At 42.2% G+C, this 21,124-nt stretch overlaps 1 protein-coding gene across 9 annotated transcripts in view; it reads left to right on the top strand.

Moving 5' to 3' along the window:
• Positions 1 to 21,124, top strand: part of megf11 (multiple EGF-like-domains 11) — a 76,107-nt gene that overhangs the window by 11,416 nt on the left and 43,567 nt on the right. For 6 of the 9 annotated variants that reach the window (XR_005076668.1, XR_005076667.1, XM_037108280.1 and 3 more), the window contains exons 2-7: positions 5,076 to 5,231; positions 7,337 to 7,451; positions 9,206 to 9,307; positions 9,715 to 9,815; positions 14,242 to 14,334; positions 14,505 to 14,525. Coding sequence is in view for 7 of the 9 variants with exons in the window: in XM_037108280.1 (XP_036964175.1) it covers positions 7,345 to 7,451; positions 9,206 to 9,307; positions 9,715 to 9,815; positions 14,242 to 14,334; positions 14,505 to 14,525 (424 nt within the window). In the remaining 2 variants the exon portion in view is untranslated. The remainder of the gene's footprint in view (positions 1 to 5,075; positions 5,232 to 7,336; positions 7,452 to 9,205; positions 9,308 to 9,714; positions 9,816 to 14,241; positions 14,335 to 14,504; positions 14,526 to 21,124) is intronic. The other 3 variants (XM_037108282.1, XM_037108281.1, XM_037108279.1) reach the window with 2 other exon arrangements.

Raw genomic sequence — 21,124 nt, 5'->3', positions numbered from 1 at the left:
ATCTCCCAAGAGTCATTTAAAGATATAAATCACATTGATTTAAATAAGACCTATTGTGTGAATGTGCAGTCAGACTTAAATAGATATTTTTTTTAATATGAAAAAAATGTATATTTTCTATTATTTTACTTAAAATATCACGAGTGTCAGGATCCACAGTGATGTACTGCAGCAGCTGAGTACACCTGGGAAACTAAAAACAGCAAACTGTACATATAAATCCTGTGCATGCTAAAAATTCTGAGATATGCGCATCTGACCTCTGTCTTCATCTTCACTCTCTCTGCTCTGAAAATCATATTCAAAAGCCCAGAGCTAAATCTGGCTGCAATTTTCTTCCTGTCTTATGTAAAAAATAATGTGAACTCACTTTGCGCTCTGTCCTCAAAACGGAGTTCAACTACTCCTGTCCAGAACCACAACTAAGCAGTATTATAGTCATAGTGTCCACTCCAAGATTGAGAGATTGTGAAGTTAATCCTGAGCTGGATCATGTCAAGCTGGCGTTCCTAATCAGTCAAGTGTAATAAAAAGTAAAGTACCTAGGAGTGCATTTTTACTGAGATCAGGTATAAGACATTGCTGCCCTGCACTTCATGCTGTCAGCATTACTGAAATTCCCATAAATGCAGCGGCAAACACCCTCCAGGGCTTTATGGCGTCAATACACTAGATGCCAATTCGCATGTTCGGTCTGCTGAAAGTGTTAAGAGAGTAATAAAATGAGAAATCAAGAGAAACCAAGAAAAATCGATGCATAGATTCCTCAGCGCCAACTAACTTAATGTTGGGTCGAGATTTTCACTGAGTGGAAGAACTGTTTACTATAGATCCTCCAATTACAAAAATCTAAATAACACTGTTACAAGTCCTGCATCTAGAAAAGTATTCAAGTGAAAGTGCAGAAGACCAACAGCAAAATGTATTGAAAGGATTAAAACTTGAATTACTCCTTCTGCAGAGTGGTCCTAATCTGATTATTATAAAATTGTCATTACAAACTAGTAATTGTTGACACTTTATAAGAACCATCATTAATAAATGGTAAATGTATGATAATGGAACTTACGTTAATAGTTGACAATTAGTAAACAGTCAATGAAATACTTTATAAACCATCTAATAAATTGTAAAGGTTTATAAACGCTGAGCATTTTTATGATGGCCATCCAAATAATGTGTATAGATGGACTACACATTAACTATTTGCAAATTGTTTAAAATCTCAGTTGCAACTTTACAATAAACAATTGCACAATTAATTGTTTATAAAGCATTTCATTGTACGTCAACAGTGAATTTTCTGCTTTTCAATGATGACTCATTGGTTCTTGCACTGTTAGTTGGACAAAATAAGTATTCAATAAGTACACAAATAGTATTTAATGAGTACACTTTGGGGCTCTGTGAAATTGTCATGATCTTTTTCACAACAGAAGTGCTCAAGAAAGGTACCCGTCCCTGTAAATTGTCCTTCAGTTCCCTTCACTACTCGGTACTGTTGAGACATGACCCTAAAATACCTTCCAAGGAGTTTTTAAAATGGAGTTTTTGCAGTCAGTAGCAGCAGGATTCAGTTTTGTGCTGTTTTGTTGCTCCGTTTGTCAGGAACCAGCAGGTCCCCTGACATGTCACTGTCCTCTCCTCCTGGCCTCTAACACATCAGACACTCCAGTATGTGGCTGAAACCAGGAGAAGCAGCGTCTGCGATGCACCACACCATGGCCTCTCTAATGAGGCCTGACTCTTAATGACTCACAGCTCCCAGCAGCAGACACCGATGGCCAGCGGTGGGGCTTATCTCATTGGCACTCTGTGCTGCTGGTTACACCTGTAACCTTTAGATCACTCCAAATTAGGCTGCTCCGAGAATCCTTCAGTAGTGATTACAAAACAGATTGAGTAGCCAGAAGAATTCTCATAAAAATTGCATATGAGCCCTCTGCCTGAATTTAGAGGAGGGATAATAGGCTGATTGTGCAAAGACATGTTCCACACAGAAGCCCACAACTGATCAGGCATTCTCTCTGCTGCTGCAGACAAGATTGCAATACCAAGCAATGTTTCCGTTGACTGGTTTCCATTATGTAGATGTAAATTAACACAAGCAAGTGGTGATAAATGAGCATACAGGGCAGTAAGATGGGCCTGAGCAGCAGCTGGGATCTATACATGGGAGGTGAGCCTCTGACTGGTGCGGGTCAGTCATGCCTGCCGAGCATCATTCATGGAAGATTTCAGGTGCTGGTCAGCCAGGGGACAGGGTGCTTAATTGCATTGCACTTTAATAAGTCACACACTGAAGACACGTGGGTTTAATCATGCAGATGTCTTCGCTGATAGGCAGTGCAGAGGACATAGGTGTCTGTGGCTCATTAATGACGATGTTTCTGTCGGACACCTGAGATTCAGACTTACCCGTTCAAGATCCAAAAGTCCTTATCCTCACATACACCACAGCACTATCCCCTGCCTCTTGTATTTTGCACTTGTGTCTCAATCAATAGCTTGAAAGGTGTTCTGATGCTATTTCAGCGGTTTGTCAGCAGGATAAGATGCAGCAGCGCAGCGATCGTGAAGGTTGCACAAAGTCTCAGTAACCAAAGTGGTGAAGCAACGGGAGGATGATTCATTTAGGGGCGAATAAGGTCTCTGGAGAACATTTAGTTTTGTGTAAAGAGAACACGTTTGATGTCAAATCAGAAGCAAACTGCTTTTTGTGGATGTCGGTAGAAACCGGGAGGAGGCAGACAGGAGAGCCCCAAATGATAAGCGTCGTATTGATCCGACTTGTCTGTCTTATGCAGTGCTTTTTGTTGACACTCGCCGCATGCAGAATCGACAGCGAACACAAGTGCCCTTAAACCCAGTGTACTGTTATTTAAAGTGGATTAGATTTTGTCTTTCCTTTTTACACATTCAGATGTTAAAATTCACTCTGAAAGACAAGGCGAGGATTTTTTTTTTTAGGCTTGACAGAATATAAGAGAGTTTTTGTCCTTGACATTCAGATTTTTTTAAAGTCAGCAGCCTGTTCTTCTGCCACCTGCTGTGCTGCACAGAAATACCTCAGTGGAGGTAGATTGTGACCAGATACAACAGGGTAAGATTTGGCTTCAGATTTTCTTGTGATAACGTGGTGCGACAGTGACAAGCTGGACAGAGAATTAGAGTCCAGATCAGAATTTGCAGCTGCAGTCTTTTTGATGTTGCTGGACAGTAAACCTGTGTGCTGCCTGCATGGTGCTCATGGAGGGAGGGAGATTGGAACATAAGTGCAGCATCCAAAACAATTCTTGTTCACTGCTACACTTAGTTCATTAATTGGTTAGTTGATCAAAAGATCAGATAATTGATGGTTTCAGTCATTTGTCAAGATGAAATGTCAAACATCTGCTGGTTCCAGCCACTTAAATGTGAGGATTTGTTGCTGTCATTTATGATAGTACACGAAGAATCTTTGACAGTGTTTAATTTGTAAATCCAGAGGTACCGAGCACTGCTCCAGCGGGTCAGGGAGAGAGATAAAAAGCCTCAGTGCTCATCAGAAATCCTCAGTGCCCGGTGCACATTGGGCAACATGTGGGTGCTTGCTGTTTAACTAAACAACTCTAAAGCTGTCATCACAAATAAGGTCGTATTTAAAGTGTTATTTATATTTATAAGTAAGTGGCACGTTCTGTCTTGTCCATCTGTCCGCTCCATTTTGGTATTGTGGACAGCGTGCAACTGCGCCCACACACGTATTAACCATTTCACTGCATGAACGTAATCAAATGCCAACATATTTAAACAAGTGACACGCTGCAGGGGCACTGACCATACTGCGCTCTCTTTCTATCTCTTAAATCAGATTTTAAATGTATCCAAAACAGGCGAACAAGGGATATTTAAGGGTAAATTAGATGGACAGATTTATTTTCATTGCATATTAAAACTTCAATGGGAAATAAAGGAAGGAGGCGCTTGATTGAATCGAATGTATAGCAGTCCCAGTCTGACAGGCCCTCCATCCTGTTCTGGCAGGACCTGGCAGGAATTAAGCCCCGCTGGTCTTTGGACTTTGTTGAATCTTTTAGGAGCTGATTAGAAAGCTAGTAAAACATTTACTGGAACTCGTGTCACCAAAATGAAGCTCTAGTGAAGAACACACATTTTTTTTTACCATGGTTTCTGTTGTGTGAAAGTGAAATCAAGTTGTTTTTTTCTTTGTTTTATTGGTAGGTGTGCCCTTGCTGTGGTAAAGGTGTATGCAATTTTCTGCCAGTCGTGCGACAGGTTCATTTAAATTCAGCTCTGGCTACCAGACAGAGCTGTCTAAATGATTTTATTTGTGAGTGAAACAGACTTAATGAATCTGCTCACAATAATTCTTAAGTCTTGGTCTCAATGTCCACCCAGCTGCGCCTTGGCAACAGTTTACATAGACAAAGAAAAAATGTTGAATTATTTATACAGCCGAGAACAAAAACATCCCTATTGTTTTGTTGTGCTCGTGTTTACAGCTTAATTCAGAACTCGCAGCAAATCAAGGCCAGAAGAATCTCAAACCCGCCCTCTGACCCGCCGGAGGAATCATTAAGAGCGGCGTAGTGAGAGAGGTGACGTACACATCAGAGTTCTGTTCACACCCGCATTATCATCGCAATAATCCCTGTGTAGGCTTTGTTAATTAGTACAGATAACGTGATCTTGTCACATTGTGGACAAGCCACTTGTGGTGTTTGAAGTGTGAACGCAGTTCATTGTATCGGGCCCTCTTGAGTTAATGTAGGCTTTTATTCATGCGGGTAACTCGGTGTGTCTGTGGACACCAGGTAGGAGGGACGCTGGAAAATGGAGTGAAAACTGTGTGGTCGGATGTGGAGGCTGTGCTGAGTGAATTGGCCTTTCAAGAGCCGCTTTTGTGAACTATACCCCTGTTGAGATTCTTGATCCCATAAGAAATGTATGAGTTTTGCGTGCGCGTATGCGTGAGAGCGTGAGCAAGCGAGCGAGTGAGCGAGCGAGCGAGCGAGCGAGCATGTGTCTTCTGTGTGTCATCATAAGCTCATTATTTTTCCTCTCTCCCACAGATCTTCGACCTGTCATCACCTTTCCCAGCGAGTGTGTGTGTCTGGGCACAGCGGCACTTCTGTCACTTTGTGCTTCCAGAGTCCCCTCAACATCCACAAAAAAAAAAAAAAAAAAAAAAAAAAAACACACCCGGGGACCACAGGCCGTAAGATTAGGTGAGCTTAAAGGTCACGTGGCCCTTCTCGCTTCTGGCTATGTAGCCAGAGTTCATTGAGGATAATCCTAATTTTCTCACCTCCCAGCCTCGCCACCGCAGGCTTACAACTGGGAACTTTTGAGGTTTGACAGATGTGACATGACAAGTTGTGAGGTATTTCACTTCAGCAGAGCCATTCAGAGAAATGACTGAGGGTGTCAGTCTAATCACAGGAGCAATAAAAGCTTTCTAGTCAATCAAGCGGGGTCCCTGTCGTATTTAACAGGATTGTTTCAGGGAAGGGCCTGGATATGAAACCAGCTGTAGCCCTTTAGCATGTGTGTATCTTGATTAATCATCCTGTTAAGGAAATGAACATGACTTTAACCTCTGCCTGTTCAGATGAACTGCTACTTAGAGGAAGTGGAGGTCTGATTGATTTTCTTTCACATGTGAGTGAACTACATGCAGCTATCAATGCAGAAGATTAGCCGAACATGTAAATGCCTGTGTTATTGGATACAGTCACTCAGAAATATTGAGTGCGTGCCCTGCAACATGCTGAAGCACACACGGGCCTACGCAACCACACAACCACATCACATATGATTGCAACACTTTTAGCCATACAAAGATACACCGTCAGCCTGCTTGTATTTATTCCCATGTGATTTTTGTTTGTAATCCAGCAATCCGTCAGTTTTCTATCCTCAAGAGGCCACATGGTGTTCAGAGTCGACACATAGATCCCCATACATAACATAACGTCATGTTGCCTCTAATGGCACTCAGGCACTAACCTAAAGTATGAGATATATGCGTGTCAGTCATGCATGTGTCATCGGTACATCCTTTATCTTCTGAAGCGATTTGCTAAGGTAAAACCTGCACATGTGGCAGATCCATCACTGTCCTTTGATCATATGCACACTTCCTCTGCCTATACGTCTAATGAAATAACCTGCTGGTCTAAACAAATCAGCATCTCTGTCACTGTCACAGGGAGGTTTCATCTCCGCAGCCGCTCAGTGAGCACGGCACATGTGGCTTTTTGAAGGTCTCACTGAAGGAGAAAAGCACAAAGGAAGATGCTAAAGGAGCATCAGCATGTAGCTTGTCAATCCTAGCTTGAAAATTAAAAGGAATGGTTTGACAAACTGGGAAATTCACTTGTTTGGTATCTTGGCAAGAGTCAGACGAGAAGACTGACACCAATTTCTGGATGATTATAGCGCCAGAGCCAGGAGACAGTTTAGCTTAGCATCAAGATTGTAAATAGGGGGGAAACAGCTGGCCTGGCTCTGTCCAGATGGAAATTTCACTGGGAATGTAAGAATTACAAATTATACCAAACATCTTTTTCTGCTTTATAATCTTAAAAAGCTGTCATATTGGCACATATTGAGCAACATGTATGCCTTTAACGATTTATCTGTGTTAATATCAGCCAACTGATACATCGGTCAGGCTTTAGTCATTTGTGCAAATGTGACTGCTGGAACATTCAGTAGTCTGTGTGATTCTTCTCAAAATCCAATGTTAGGCATATAAAGGCATTAGCTGCATGCTAGCTAGCAACATATGCATTAACGATGTGTGCGTTTAGGTGCAGCTTCATCAGGTGCTCTGGCCCTTTCTGCCATTCTCCTCCAGTCTTCATACATACAAGCAGCAGTAGAAGTGCATTTTTGTTTTCTTTGCCTCAGTTAGATTCACTTGGATCTTCCCATTTCCTTTGTATAAAATTTCACCGCCTTATGACTTTATGAACACAAGGTAAAGCTCAATAATTCATCACTCAATTATCTTAAATAGTTCTGCACATAATCCTGACCTAAAACAACAACTTGTTTTTACACTATATCTGAGCAGATTACACAAGTTGCAGAGGTGCTGGCTGTAGCTTCATGTTTAATGCACAGACACGAGCGTGGTATCAGCCTTTTCATCTTTCTCTAAAACATACACGTGCATGTACATTGATCATCCTATCTCAAACACTACCTTAGCTAAAGGATGTTTGAATCACTGGAGAAATAACATTCAGTACTTGGTAAGGCCTGTATAAGAACTGATCCAAGCAACAGTCACACCACCTATTTTTCTTCTCTGTCCCTCTCTTAGAGTGAAGAATGGGGTCATCTGTTGCCCCGCTGGCTGTGCTGCTTGTTCTGGGATTGACCACTGGTGTATGGAGTCTGAACCCGGATGACCCCAATGTCTGCAGCCACTGGGAGAGGTGAGCATCATCTTCTCGTGTTTACCACAGTACGCTGAATTTTAGTTTTAAAAGGAGAGTTCTCTGCATCGTCGATCCTGCGGCTTTTTTCTCAGTGTACCTGCTGCTCCACGTGCTCTTAGCCAAAGTTCCAGATCTATTCTCAGGGTCCATACAGCAGTATCGATCTCGCACCGCTCGAGTCGCCAAGCTCTGAGAGATGGGAGGAGCTGCGGCTTCCAATGAAATTCACAGGCAAATTGATCAGTGTACTCTCATCCCAATCAATCACGGCAGCCATAGAAGCTGAATAATTATTAGTTGTGCCGGGCAGTGTCACTTATGAGAAATAAGCAGGAATAATTTCTGTCCTCAATGCAAAGGGGAGGAAAGAAAGCTGTGAAGATATATTATCTGGATTATTGCCTGACCAAGGTGAGGGTACTTAGGGATTGTGGTTCCACCTTGTTGGCATCGAAATGAATTCCTTAAGTGAGCTGCGTTCATGGCTTTGAGGTCCTCCAATATCCTCAGACTGCCTCTGGCTGCATATATCACCAACATGAATCACCTAAAAGCTCCTTTCAAGTCCTTTCTTTGCATATCAAAGTTATTATATTACTTTCATTTGGGACTGTTATCCGTTGACACAATCTGCACAATCTGTGTGCTGTTACTCCCCCCCCCCCCTTCACACACACACACACACACACACACACACACATCTCCCACAAGCATGACAATGTATATTCCCAGCAGTGTCTTTGGCTGATGAAAGTATGAAGACCGTTTTGTTAAGTTGCAGTAGAACAACAATATAAACATTCACTATTAGACATAAAAGTCTGAAAATGCTACGTAAGTAAAACTTTAAAACGCGACTGGGCATATGTCGAAATTATATCTAGATTCTTATATGATATAAGATTCTTAATATCATCTTCAAGTTTGGATATCATTGTATTGTGATACGCCTTTCCTGGTTTTAAAGGCTGCGTTACAGTGAAATTGTGCAATTTTCTAAACTTAGCAGACTGTTCTACTTGTTCAACTTGCACTACTAATACTATACTACTTTTCTGACTTGGTCATTCTATCCACATTGCTGATTATAATTTAACAAAAATCTCATCATCCTAATATTTTGTAAAAGCAATAGACCATATTCACATGGCGGTCAGTTTCCTCTTATGTCCGAGGAAACGAGTTATCAGATATGTTGTTTATTGAAATATGGCCAAATGTCCATCATTTTTTCAGTTGCTGGCCAGCTGGGAAACTGTGAAATGACAACAATTTGTCAGATTACCTACGTTTTTTAAGTTGCAACCTAGAACGCAGCAGTATCACATTATCCCAGCATTCAATATTCCCACTGTGGATGAAAATGGCCTCTTTGTGAATAAGGTCTCTACGGTTTAAGACTGAAGTTCAGTGGATCCAAAACTATTTGTTTTTGGACTTTTCTTCTTTCCTTTTCTGCATAATATTGAAAACCTTTACATCTGTTTCTTATTTAAGAGAAACCAATTAAGGGGAAATGTCTCTTTGGTTTACAAGCTTACAGCTTACATTCCCATCTAACAGCAGCTTTTTGTAAGAGGTCACACACAAAAAGTTTGGGAAATCTTTATCTGAAATGTTGTTAGTTACTATGACTGTCAGATAGTAAATAAGTACAATAAAGTGGTCAAGTGAAGTAAAACTACCTTTGAATTGGGCTACAGCACAGAGCTTCTCTCCACTTTAAGTGTCTTTCCGTCTCTGTGTTTCAGCTACGCCGTGACCGTCCAGGAGTCCTACGCTCACCCATTTGACCAGATCTATTACACCAGGTGCACAGACATCCTCAACTGGTTTAAATGCACAAGGCACAGGTGCGTTTGGAGGGACTCTCCTTATTTGTTCCTTTATTTGTTTCATCCGTGACTCGCCCTTTACTGTCCCCAAAATTTGGAGCCAAGTCCGTGAAGGCCACAGTAAATTTTCTTGTTAATGTGGCAGCGAAGTGGTCAGAGCCGGGATGTCTCTGACTGTAATCATCTTACAGTAAATGTTTTAATCACTCCATTAAGGTTTATTGTGGGCATCCAACTAAAAAAGTGCACAGAGTTGCCTCCGAAATACTGATTTTTATGTAATACTCAAACCTCACTCGATTTTGAGTCTTTGTCTTCCTTTAAAACCTAGAAAATCGTGCTATTACCTGCTATATGTTTTCTTGCCCTTCAGAAAGGGTAACTCTTTACCTCACGTAGCTGTCTCTGTGTGTCTGTTTTTCCAGGATCAGCTATAAGACGGCTTACCGGCGGGGAGTAAGGACCATGTATAGGCGCCGCTCACAGTGTTGCCCTGGTTACTTTGAGAGTGGAGACTTGTGTGTTCGTGAGTATCCTTTATTTAACTCCTTTGTCCTCAGTGATGGCATTCAGGTTATGTCTGCTGGAATTTTTTTTTCTGAAAAGGATCGATCATCACCGCGGGTGGCCTGCCGCCGTCGGCCATGCCTCCGTCGCTCTCCTCTCTGGTCTGATCCTCGCAAACACCCAATCACACGGCGGGACCACCACTCCCGTTCACATGCCACCACCATCCATGTGAATTTACTCAGTTTCTATTGAGCATGATTTAACACGAAGGCGCTGTATTTTATGGCCCTACTTGCTCTCTGCTTTGCTCTTCCAGCAAGAGTAATTTAATTGAAGTTGTATAACAATGAGAAAAATTAACGAGCCGAGAGGGTCCCGGTTAGAGACTTAGTAGGTATTGCACCCCCCATAAAACCACACTGGAGTTCAATAACATAAAAAGAGCAGAAGCCGTTAAAGCTGAAGTGTAGCAATATGCTGATAACAATCCTTTACTGTGATTCTTTGTTTGTTTGTTTGTTTGTTTTTTCATTAATGATCATTGATTTCCATTTTTATTCGCACACATCAAACTGAACATTTTTGCACGTTGGCCAAATAAAGACAGAACATAGCTTCTGAGAGTCACGTTTTTGTTTTTGATGCTCTCGCCTCACCTAATGTTTTATTCCCTTTTAAATAAGACCAGAATCACACTTTAATATTTTCCTAGATCTTTCACAGCATGAGGGACCTCCCTGACACGGCGACTGCAGCCGTGCGGGTACGCTCTCTCTGACCACAGCCGAGCTCGTCCTTGTCTAGGCTCGACTAGCCTCGGGACGGCAGAGCACCTGGAAGCCAGCCAGCACAGAATGAGAGAGCCGGTGTGATTATCTGGGGGTTCTTGAGGAGGGAGGCTCAGATTGATCAATAATGTATTCATTTGACTGACAATGGAAGCCATTTGTTCATTACCAGTCCTCCCAGGGTGTTAACCAGGTGATTCTGCAAATTGTGAAGGTAGCACGTCAAATCGTGTGAGCAATATGTTTTTTTGTTTTGATATCACGACTGTCTGGAGAGCGAGATCGGCCGGCCTCCCCTTTGACCCTCTTCCAGGTGAAGCGGGGAGGCTGAGTTGATCGGGACCGAGAGGGCAGTTTTTGCTTTCTGCTGCCTTTGCAAGCCGTTCCACCCCTTTTAATCCTCGCACTCTCACTACCAGGATTAAGAGATTTGTTCTCCCCGAGCTGTTTTGCATGCAGTGACAAAAGGGGGGGGGGGCTTATGGAGTAAATCGACCCGAAATTAACTCAAGTTGTCTATTTCAGGACACTCTGTTGTACTGTTTACTGAGGGTTCCTCCGTGAAATCTGTGTCATTAAAAGTCAAAAAATGCTTCCAGAGCGTTAGCCTTTTAATCCTGCCTGTTTGTGTGTGTGTGTGTGTGTGTGTGTGTGTGTGTGTGTGCTTGCACATAACACTCGCATTAGCTCCAATGAGAGGCGACTAAATGAATCTGGGGATGTGAAGACCTTGAATAAACCAAAAATTATCACGCAAACACACAAAAGGAGAATACTTTAGACGCCGAATCAACAGTATTATCTTTAAGGGAGGCGTCTTTGTTTGTTTGTTCTCTCGTTTCATCGCGTCTTCTAGAGGACGATTGTTTTTCATTTTTTTTCTCAAAGCACTCCACGATAAGTTGAACTTTGATCTGTTTGACTTTAATTAGCGCTTGAAGTTTCCGACGAGAGGTCTTTATTAATTCTGTGACCTTTGATCTGTCATAAGTCATTACCTTAATCTGTAACTGGCCCATGTAGAGGATGTGAAGAACTCATTTCCCCCCTAATAAGCATGATTATTATAGTTGTACACGAGCAAGTGAGGGGAACAAGCTAATGACAACAGCTCCTAATATCTTCAGAGGGCTGACAGGCACTGCAGGGCGATGAGTCTCTCTCTTTTTTTTTTTCAGGGCATTTGGGCCCGATGACTCCTGCATGACTCTCGTCTGTCCACCGGTGCAGTGTAATTCTAAAAATGACTTTGGCGGTGGAATTAGTTGGGTCTTGATAAAGATTCAGGCAGAAATACGCTCGCACATTTCACATTTGGGTTTTTGATGATCGGGAAGATGATGAGATTTTTCTCCAGAAAGGAATTTGGCTCCTTTGATTTCATTTTTTCTGGCTTTGTTGCATTTTTTAATGCTTCAAAGACACAGTTTTAAAATAAAATCATCGCTGCGCCCGACAGAGGCATGTGGAAGACGCGTTGGAGGGAGTTGTTTGATGTGTTCTGTGGGCATACTGTATCTCTTAGATTGATTTATCACCGCGTTCCACGTTTTCCATTTTTTTTTCACTTGATTTTCACTACAAGTGTTCTACAAGACACTACTATTATTAAAATCATAAACAAGCAGATTTATGGTGGTAGTTCTTTTTCTTCCTGGCTGCAGCAGCGCTCTCCAAAAAGCAGGGAGGAAAAACAGTTTGAGACTTTACAGATGTATTTTATCAGACGTTTTAGAAGATTGCAGTTCGACTGGGCAAGAATATTACATTTATTAACACTGCATGACAATCACCAATTAGCTCCATTGTTCCCTGTTCTGATAACACCTCTGCATAATGAGTTAGATTGGCCTTTTATCTAGATGAAAGACTCAATTTTCCAACAGATTCCTTAGACATGAGTTAAGCAGAGTGATTCATGAATTTCAATTAAAATGAAAGACCTACCTCCTACTTTATTATGCCATCCCTTCAGTACACCGGTTCAGATCTCAGGAGAAGGGAGCGCTTTATCCTTTCTCCCATATTCAAAACTTCATTTCCATATTTCTCTTTTTTTTTCTCCCTCTAAAGGATGTGACACATTTGCATTACCCCGTTCTCGCTGATCAGAATTTGCTGATTGAAAGTAAACGAAATCAACTCATCGTGGTGACATTGAATTCGTCTCCTCTCCTGTTTGAATGCTCTGCATACGGTGGATTCATTGATTACATGTAGTCAATCTCACACCTTCGTCAGCACAAATGCTCAAGCACCCTTTTTCTTCTCCTGCTGGCTTTCTGTAATTAGGCAGTTTTTTTTTTTTTCCTGCCAGAAAACCGATTCTCAGAAATCTTCCCTAAATTATCTTTCAATCTCTGGGTTTACCATTTTTGTCTTGGGAGCATTTCTGCGATTAGCACCGGCTTGTGGGTGTTTGGGATTCACTCCTCTTTCTCCTCTCCTGCTGCACCTCTCCTGCAGGCAGCGGATCCTAATCGAAGCCTGATTGAGTGATAATCTATAGTAGCACTGTTCAGGCTTGCATCCAGCTCTCTGCTGACCTCTCTGCCTGCAGGATGAGCGCCATAGTGCTGCACACTGAGCAGCGAAATCGCTCCAGGGCTGTTGTTGTTTAAAAAAACCCAGACGGATGCTGTCCTGCTGCCCTTTTTGCACTTCTGATCATAACCCAAGTCCAAAATAAAGAACAAAAGAAGGAGTACACAGATGAAATGCTGGATCAGTTCAGGCGATGGTCTGTCTGCGTGCTCTGCTGTCCTTGGACTATGTATCATCCCTCCCCAGGCTGTGATAGTGGACTGCTGATTCCCATCAGGCAGGGTTTCTCTCTCTTCATTTTGGCCTGACTTTCTCATTCCTCAGATAAGAGCCTGCCTGTCTTAACCCTGCTGGCCAGTTGACCTTGGCTGCCACAGATTTATTCATGCTAAGTGCTTATGTTTGTCGTACTTTTCTTTCTTGGCTTCACAAAAAAAAAAAAAAAAAAAAAAATGGCTTTGTGGCGGAAAAAACAAAAAAAAAACAAAAAAAACCCTCCACGTAGGTCACTTTATTATCCGGCTGAACCAAACCTCCAACTCTTGTGAACACCCTCCCAGGCATACTGATGCCGACCCAATCAATCGGGTGCTGTGTTGCTCAATATGAATGATCAAGAAAACTGCACACTTAGTAAACACTGCGGTGCCTGGACCTGCTACATTAAAGCATCACTGTATGACAGAGCACTGGCTGATCAAATTAGAGGGGATTTACAGCTTGTTCCTTCATGGCTCAGCCTGCTGATAACAGCTCATTGTGAGGAGTTAAGCTATGTGATAAACAGAGATGTTGACCAAAGACTCAATCTCCTAAAAAATCATTTAGCCAAGTGTCAAGTAGCGGAGATGGATGTTGAATATGAGTGCCATGGCTAAGATTTAGTCCCTTGATGGTATTAGGGAGATATTGAGTGTTCAATTTTATGGCCCATTTTCTTTCAGCTGTTATCTTGGTGCTTTTCATTATGCTGTTTATTGGTGGTTTAATGATGTTTTACACTGTGTGTGTGTGTGTGTGTGTGTGTGTGTGTGTGTGTGTGTGTCTGTGTGTGACGTGTTAACTCAATTATATACTTCACTGATGAGGGATTGTCTCTCTGTGTCTCAGCTCTCTGTACAGAGGAGTGCGTCCATGGCCGCTGCGTGTCTCCTGATACATGCCAGTGTGAGCCCGGATGGGGCGGACTGGACTGCTCCAGTGGTGAGTGAGCTTTACCCCTCTAAACCAAAATTTAGGCCCTTAGACTCATATATTCCTTATTGGCTTTCACAGTCTGTTAGTCCGTAAGAATTTACTCTGAATCCTACAACTGTTTTGCCTCGATGTGCGTCTATCTCAAAGCTGCTCAGCTTTGTATCCTCTCTTCTTAGCAAACAAAGCCAATGGAACAGGTAAGTCCCAATGAATTCATTTTCATTTGCTGGAAGTGGAAGTGATTTGCTTGATGAATATAGCGGATGGATGGATGGTTGCATCCCCCCCTGTGTCTACTGTACTGAGCTCTCTGTTATGGTCTTAATCATGATTAGACTGGTGCCTATGACTTGTTCAGTGAAGAGGTGAATCAATGCCAGGCTGACACAAACCATTGTGCTGGCCTTTCTGTTTACTGGGGTTTCCTCACAGCTCCCAGAGCTGGACTCCAGGAGGGATGGGAGGGTGGAGTTAAGCATATCCATCCTGCAATCAGCTGAAAGCTGGAGCGTCACTGAGGCCACGCCGGAGGAAAGAATCTATTTACTCCTCTGGGATATTTATGTCTGGAGAGAAATAGTGAACGTGCAGTGACCCAGTCACCACTTTCTGCGTCAACATTTCTGACCCCAAATTCCTCAACTGTCTGCCCCCTGTAGCATTTAACTCTTACTCCCTGTTGCATATTTAAGAATGAGTAATGGGAGCTAAAATCATATCAGCAGTGTTATTGTATAGATCTATGAGTTTTCATTAGCAAGAGAGCCATTCCCTGATTAGCAACTGTGTGTAAATCAGCTGCTCTCGCTGCACCGCCGGCCCATTGCTGGCGGATTCATGGGCATAAATGACAAGCCTGAGCTGTTTGCCGCTGCTCACTCCTACTGACTGGTGAGGGTCCAACAGGGAGGATGTGAGGTTCAGGGGCCCTCGGGGACTCTTGTCCCACTCTTGGTTGGTTAGGAGTGCAGCCATGCGTGCCTTTCAGCCTGCAGGTGCTGTGCTAATCCACCTTATTAAAACAGACTTGATGATTGAGACAGAGGCATTATTCATAACTTTTAGATTTCCATACCAGGCATGATTCCAGGCTTTTTCATTTACGAGCTTTCATCTGTAGAAATGAGGAATGCGTGCCAATTTTTAAATTAAATCTGCCCTCTTTTTCCTTCATGTAAATGGTTCAGCATGTTTTTTTTTTTTTTTTTGTATTGCACAGTAAATTTTAGTTTCACCCAGCTCAGATAGGTGACGTGAGCCTCAGTAGTCGTCTTGTAAATGGATGGAGCCATCACGGTGGGCTGAAAAACACACATTAACATCCATTCAGTTCCAACACAATCAATGTCACGGTTTATTTGCTGTTTATTTTACCGGCATTGTGTTTGAGTTGAGGTATTTGCACTCTGATTTAAAAAAAAAAAAGCCAATTCCCCAACACAGTAGCTGGTGAGAGGGAAGAATGAGCTGGTCACATGATGAAGGATGTGCGAATGTGATAAAAAGTGTGTCGCCCAGGCTTGGAGATGAAGAGCTGCCGTGGGATGCTGAGCAGCCTAAAGCTGAAGTGACAGCCTTTCAGCCAGCGATCTGGAGCTGGATCAAAGGCTTGGACCTCGTTTCTGGAGCAGCACCCACCAGGAAGCAGTTTTGTATATGGGTCAGGTGGTGAAAATAAAGAGTCGGACTGTTTGTGGCCAGAACAGAGAAGGCGATAAGGTGGGAGAGATTCAGTGAGTTGTGTTAGCAGCGGTGGTGGAGGCCGAAGTAAAATACCGCCTGTTCTTTCACCCGCTGGTGTCCAACCTGCTGTAGCCAGAAAAAAAAAACATTTCATCCTCTTTCCCCTGGCCTGAGGCAACAGTCCCACTGAGACCAGACCTGCTCTGTGACCTGCCTGGCGTCCCGGTGTGTCTTTAGACTCACCTCAAGGACACACTGGTGGATGTGAAGCGCAGACAGAGCGGCGAAAGGCGCTGGATGTTCGCTGTTTACTGTTGTTTGCAAATGTTGTCTCGTTCTACATCTCTCACATGTGGATTTGGAGCATTCGGAGTTGAGGTTGTGTTTTCCCAACAGAGTGATGAATGATTAATGGCTGTTGTTGGTTGGTGTGATTGCTCTAATGCCTGTGTGTTGTGTTTGTGGAACGTGGCCTTGAACATGTTTCTCTGATCACATGTCATGAAATGAGTTTTTTTCATTTAACAGCTCGGGGCATCAAAACAATGTGGTGACATGTACCTGTTAATGTTTGTTTTTTGTTATGTCACTTTCTCTCCGTCGTGCTTGTGTGTGTGTTTTTTTTTCCTCTCTGTTGCTTTGCCTTCCTCTCGTTTTATATTGAAATGTACCATGTTCGCCTTCTCTGTGCCTTCGTGTATACATTTGTTTTGTCAGTAGGGTTTGTCTTGAAAAACAACTCTTTTTTTCTCAGTAGGATTTCCACCATGTAAATAAAAGAAAGCAGATGAAAAAATATTAGACTCAATAAAAACAAGGACAGCTGGCAATTTTTTTGCAAAAGGCAATTCGGATAGATGGAGCTCCACTTATGGGACTGAACAGTATGTCTTTAGTCATTTTACTCTACTAAAGTATAATACTGGGTTTCGCCTCAGAAGTGGTATTATTGGTTGTAGTTTGCAACAAATATAGTATACGCTGCGGTACAAAAAAGAACGGCACAGTATGAGATGAAGTGGTAAATCAAATCTTTGCAGAATAAGTTTATTGAATGAAAACTATATCAAGTTGTTTCAGAATCTTATGAGTTTCTTGTGTTTGAAAGTAGACTTTCTACTTCGGAAGCCTCAGAGAAATGACCCTGTCGCTTTGCCTCCGACTGCGGTGTACTTTTCAGCCCTTATGATTTAATCCCTTTTGATGAGTCTGTCACACGGGGTCACCACATATGTGCTATAGTAATAACAGCTTTCAAATGGGGAGAATGATAAAGATAGATGTTGTATGTACACGGTATATTTAGCGATGACTGCCATCACTTGTAAAATATTAGGTGCAATGAAGCGCTGTCATCGATCTCATATCCTTCATCCAGATAATGACATGATCCCAGCGCACAGGGGGAGAAGAAAATGTGCATAAATCTGGAGCTTTTAGTGTCTACCCCTCTTGGAGTTCTTGTGGTGGAGACATTCACACGTTTGTGCAGATTATTCTAAAAATCAATGCTACCAAGATAAGTATCTGGAAAGTCCAAGGAGTAGTTTAGCTTTGTTAACCACAAAGCATCCTTTGCGTTCTGAGAAGAAATCCATCACACTTAATAGCCAAATCTAATGTGGCCGGTCAGCCGTGGCCCATGAGGTAACATATTCCTCCCTAATGTATTCAAATGGGAAGGCAGCCACTGCTGCGGGTGCTACACACATGGTTAATTGATGAATGTGGCCTATGAACGCTTGTTTATGGGATATTGCACCAGGCACGGTGGCTACATGCCACTTATTTTAAAGTTAATTGTCAACTAAATCAGTCAGATTATTCATTATTAAGGTTTTATCTCAGTGATTGGTTTTTATTAGATATTCAATGCACTGCCTTGAAGTGAGAAGTGGGGCTGGGTCATGAGGAGACGATACCCCGTAGCTTCATTAGCTTATTTCATTGTAGACGACATCGGTCCAGACACAATATGAAGAAGCAACTAGACCAAAACCCTGCAGTTAAACTTCACTTTGGCTCGAAAAACACCCTTGTGAGGAGTCCCTCTGGCACATGTTGACAGTATTTACACATTATCCTCAGAAGTACGCACTTCTGAGAGTTATGTGTAAATACTGTGCCAGATGGTTCCTCTCCAATCCCTCAGCAGCAGGACATTGACATGCATCGCTGTCAAAGTCCAAGAGACTGTGAATTACACTGAACGGGACAGAGCTGCACACACAGATTCACCACACATCACTCCACATGTCTCCCTGCTTTCCTCTCAGAACTTCTCTCTCTTCGTTAATCTTGCAGATTTTCTCTTACAGAGAATTTAATATCTGTGCGTATCTGTTTGTGTGTGTGTGTGTGTGTGTGTGCCTTTTGAATGTCAGCGTAAAAAAAGCAACAAGTCCCGTGTCTATGAGATGACGGCCCCCCCAAAAAACTGGAAGAGTGCGATTTGATCTCCACGCCACCTTTTTAAAAAGATGTCTAAATCAATTGAATTCCTCATTATACAACAGTGTAGAAGAGACATTTTCGGAGAGAACTATGAATATTCTAACTGTTTCACTCTGAAAGGGGCTCCTCGCTGCGTGTAACAGTCGATGCCGATTGCCTCATTCATTTTGGCTGATCAAAGCACACAGGCAATGATATTTCTCGAGTGGACAGGAGACGGACCGATCTATAGTGTCTCATGGACCTCACTTACAAGTCCGTATGTGCACGTTTGTGTGTTTTCTGTGTATTCATGAAGCCCTCCTGCTTTGACAGAGCTTTGTTTTTGTATAGTACAGTGAGCTCCCGGGGAGTGTTGCAGTCAGTTTATGTGTTGCCAAGTATGTGACAGTTTTATTTATTTTCTCCACAGCGCTCAGAGTTCATGCTCATTGAGACATCAGCTCTTTTCTGACTCCATATTGCACTGAAGAACCACTTACTGTTGAACTTAATCGTATCATGTCATCACACGTTTCTTTTGCATTCAGACCAAAAACAGCTCCACATTATCTCAACATTAAGGAGCTGCTATGTTGAGAGAGAGAAACAATCAAATACGATCCAGGAGCAGCAGATCAATTAGTTTAAATGCTTATCAGTCATCAAAACCCTGCACAGCCGTTTTTATATTAGTCCATGAAAGGACTTTTACAACATTGATGCGGTGCCAGACAGGTCTCATTGAAAAGAATGAGGAGGTTGAGCTGAAACAAACCTCACACACGACAAATTAAAAAAGAGTTGGCAAAAATGAATACTTGCATAGTGATTAGTTCCTGTTCAATATTTATAAAATAAGTAACTACAGCATGCAACCATTACATAACTGTCAAAGCTTACATTAGCTTGTTAACATATGAACTGAGTTAAAGGTATTTTGATGAAATATAATTGACCTATCTGTCAGGACACTGTTTAATAAACAAGTACATATGGAATATTTTTTAATTTTTAAACAATATAGGGAAAATGTTATGCAAATCTATTAAAAAGGCCAAATAACGATGAGGTTTGTTCCGAGCTATCATTCTTAACTATATAAAAACTACTAACTATGACACACATATTTCTCCATGTTTGCATATATATTTATCCAGCTCTGTGGTCCAAGGCTGCTGTGCTAGTGGTGTAAACACCAACAATCTCTCAGCGCTCAGAGTTGCCAGTGTGGACCACTAGCTGCACGGCTAACCGAGCTAACTAGCTAATTGTAGCTACACTTAGCAGCAGTCAGCTATTATTATAGTAATATGCTGCCTCCTTTTTGTTTTGAGTATCGTTTTAAACAAGACACCAATCTCATATGTTGCACCTTTAATGGTGCGACTGGATTCACTAAAATCACCTCTGTGATCATAGTCAGTCGTAGTCGCTAAGAATTTTCAGACTTTACTGACAAACTGTTGGTCCTGAGTTTAGCACTGCTGTTGGCTGTTAAGCAGAACAGATTGAACTGTGTGGATGTCACTGCTGTGGCTCTGACAGAGATTTCTCAAGATGTGGCAGCATGCCTCTCAGAACTTCCCCTGCATGTCTCTTAGTGACTCATGTGACTTATGCGCGGTGTAAATCACTGTACCGAGACTTCAACTGACTGAGAGTGAGTCCATGGAATGAATTGTGGCACATGCACAGCAGCTGACTGTAGCCTTCTATACTGCTGACGACACACACACACGCACAGATGTGTCGATCGTGAATTAAACATTATTCAGATATTCTGACTGAAAAACGATCTTTTGAAGAGATTCTGCATTAATATTGAGCGGCACACCGACAGACGCGTACATATACATACATGTCTTTATAACTTTTTCTGTACATATAAGCCTCATTGGCTCGGTATGCAGATTGACTTTGCCCGGCTCTGAAGATTTTTGTACCATCCCATTAACCAGGATTTATTGTTCCCCAAGAGCTCACTGCTCCATTACCTTTGGGAGACTGCCTAAAATGTGTGGCTGTCTCAGTGTGTGTGTGTGTGTGTGTGTGTGTGTGTATTTGGGTGCTTTCTTTCTTTCCATGCATATAACTGAGGCAGAAAAAGCAGGTGAATATCACGGCATATTGTGGTGACGGTTTGGATGATAAAATCATTTAAAAAGTGCAGTTACAACATCCAGTCCCACTGGTCATTATCACTGTGATGCTTATTAGTCACTATGAGAGGAAGAGTCAGGAGCTCCTGGAAAAACACTATCCAGCTCTGAGAGTCTGTATAGATGGCTTGATTTAATAAGGACATTAAAAAGCCTTATCTCCTGTCCTTAAGAGAAGGTCAGTGTGTCTAAAATAGCTGAAATGCTATGATAACAGTTTAGAGAGATAAGATATCTCCTGAATACTAATGTAGAACAAAGCTGTTTTAGGCTCATTTCACAGTCTATAAGTCACACTTGATTTTGTGGTCCATCGCCATGTTTATGAAGTTTGTTTCCACAGATTCAATTGATTTTTATTGATCATTGCTTTTGATGACCTTTTCTACGCTCCAGCGTGTGGCATAATTCCACACAGCAGCTGTAGACAGCCGCAGTGCTAAAATGCGGGTCTGTTTCGTCTGGTGAAGTCAGTCCAGCAGTGCCAAATCCTTTCCTCTCAGTCTCTAATGACATAT

Source organism: Acanthopagrus latus, chromosome 8 (genome assembly GCF_904848185.1).
Source record: "Acanthopagrus latus isolate v.2019 chromosome 8, fAcaLat1.1, whole genome shotgun sequence".
Lineage (NCBI taxonomy): Eukaryota > Metazoa > Chordata > Actinopteri > Spariformes > Sparidae > Acanthopagrus > Acanthopagrus latus.
The sequence above is the reverse complement of the archived record's forward strand: the minus strand, read 5'-3'. Positions and strand labels throughout refer to the sequence as shown.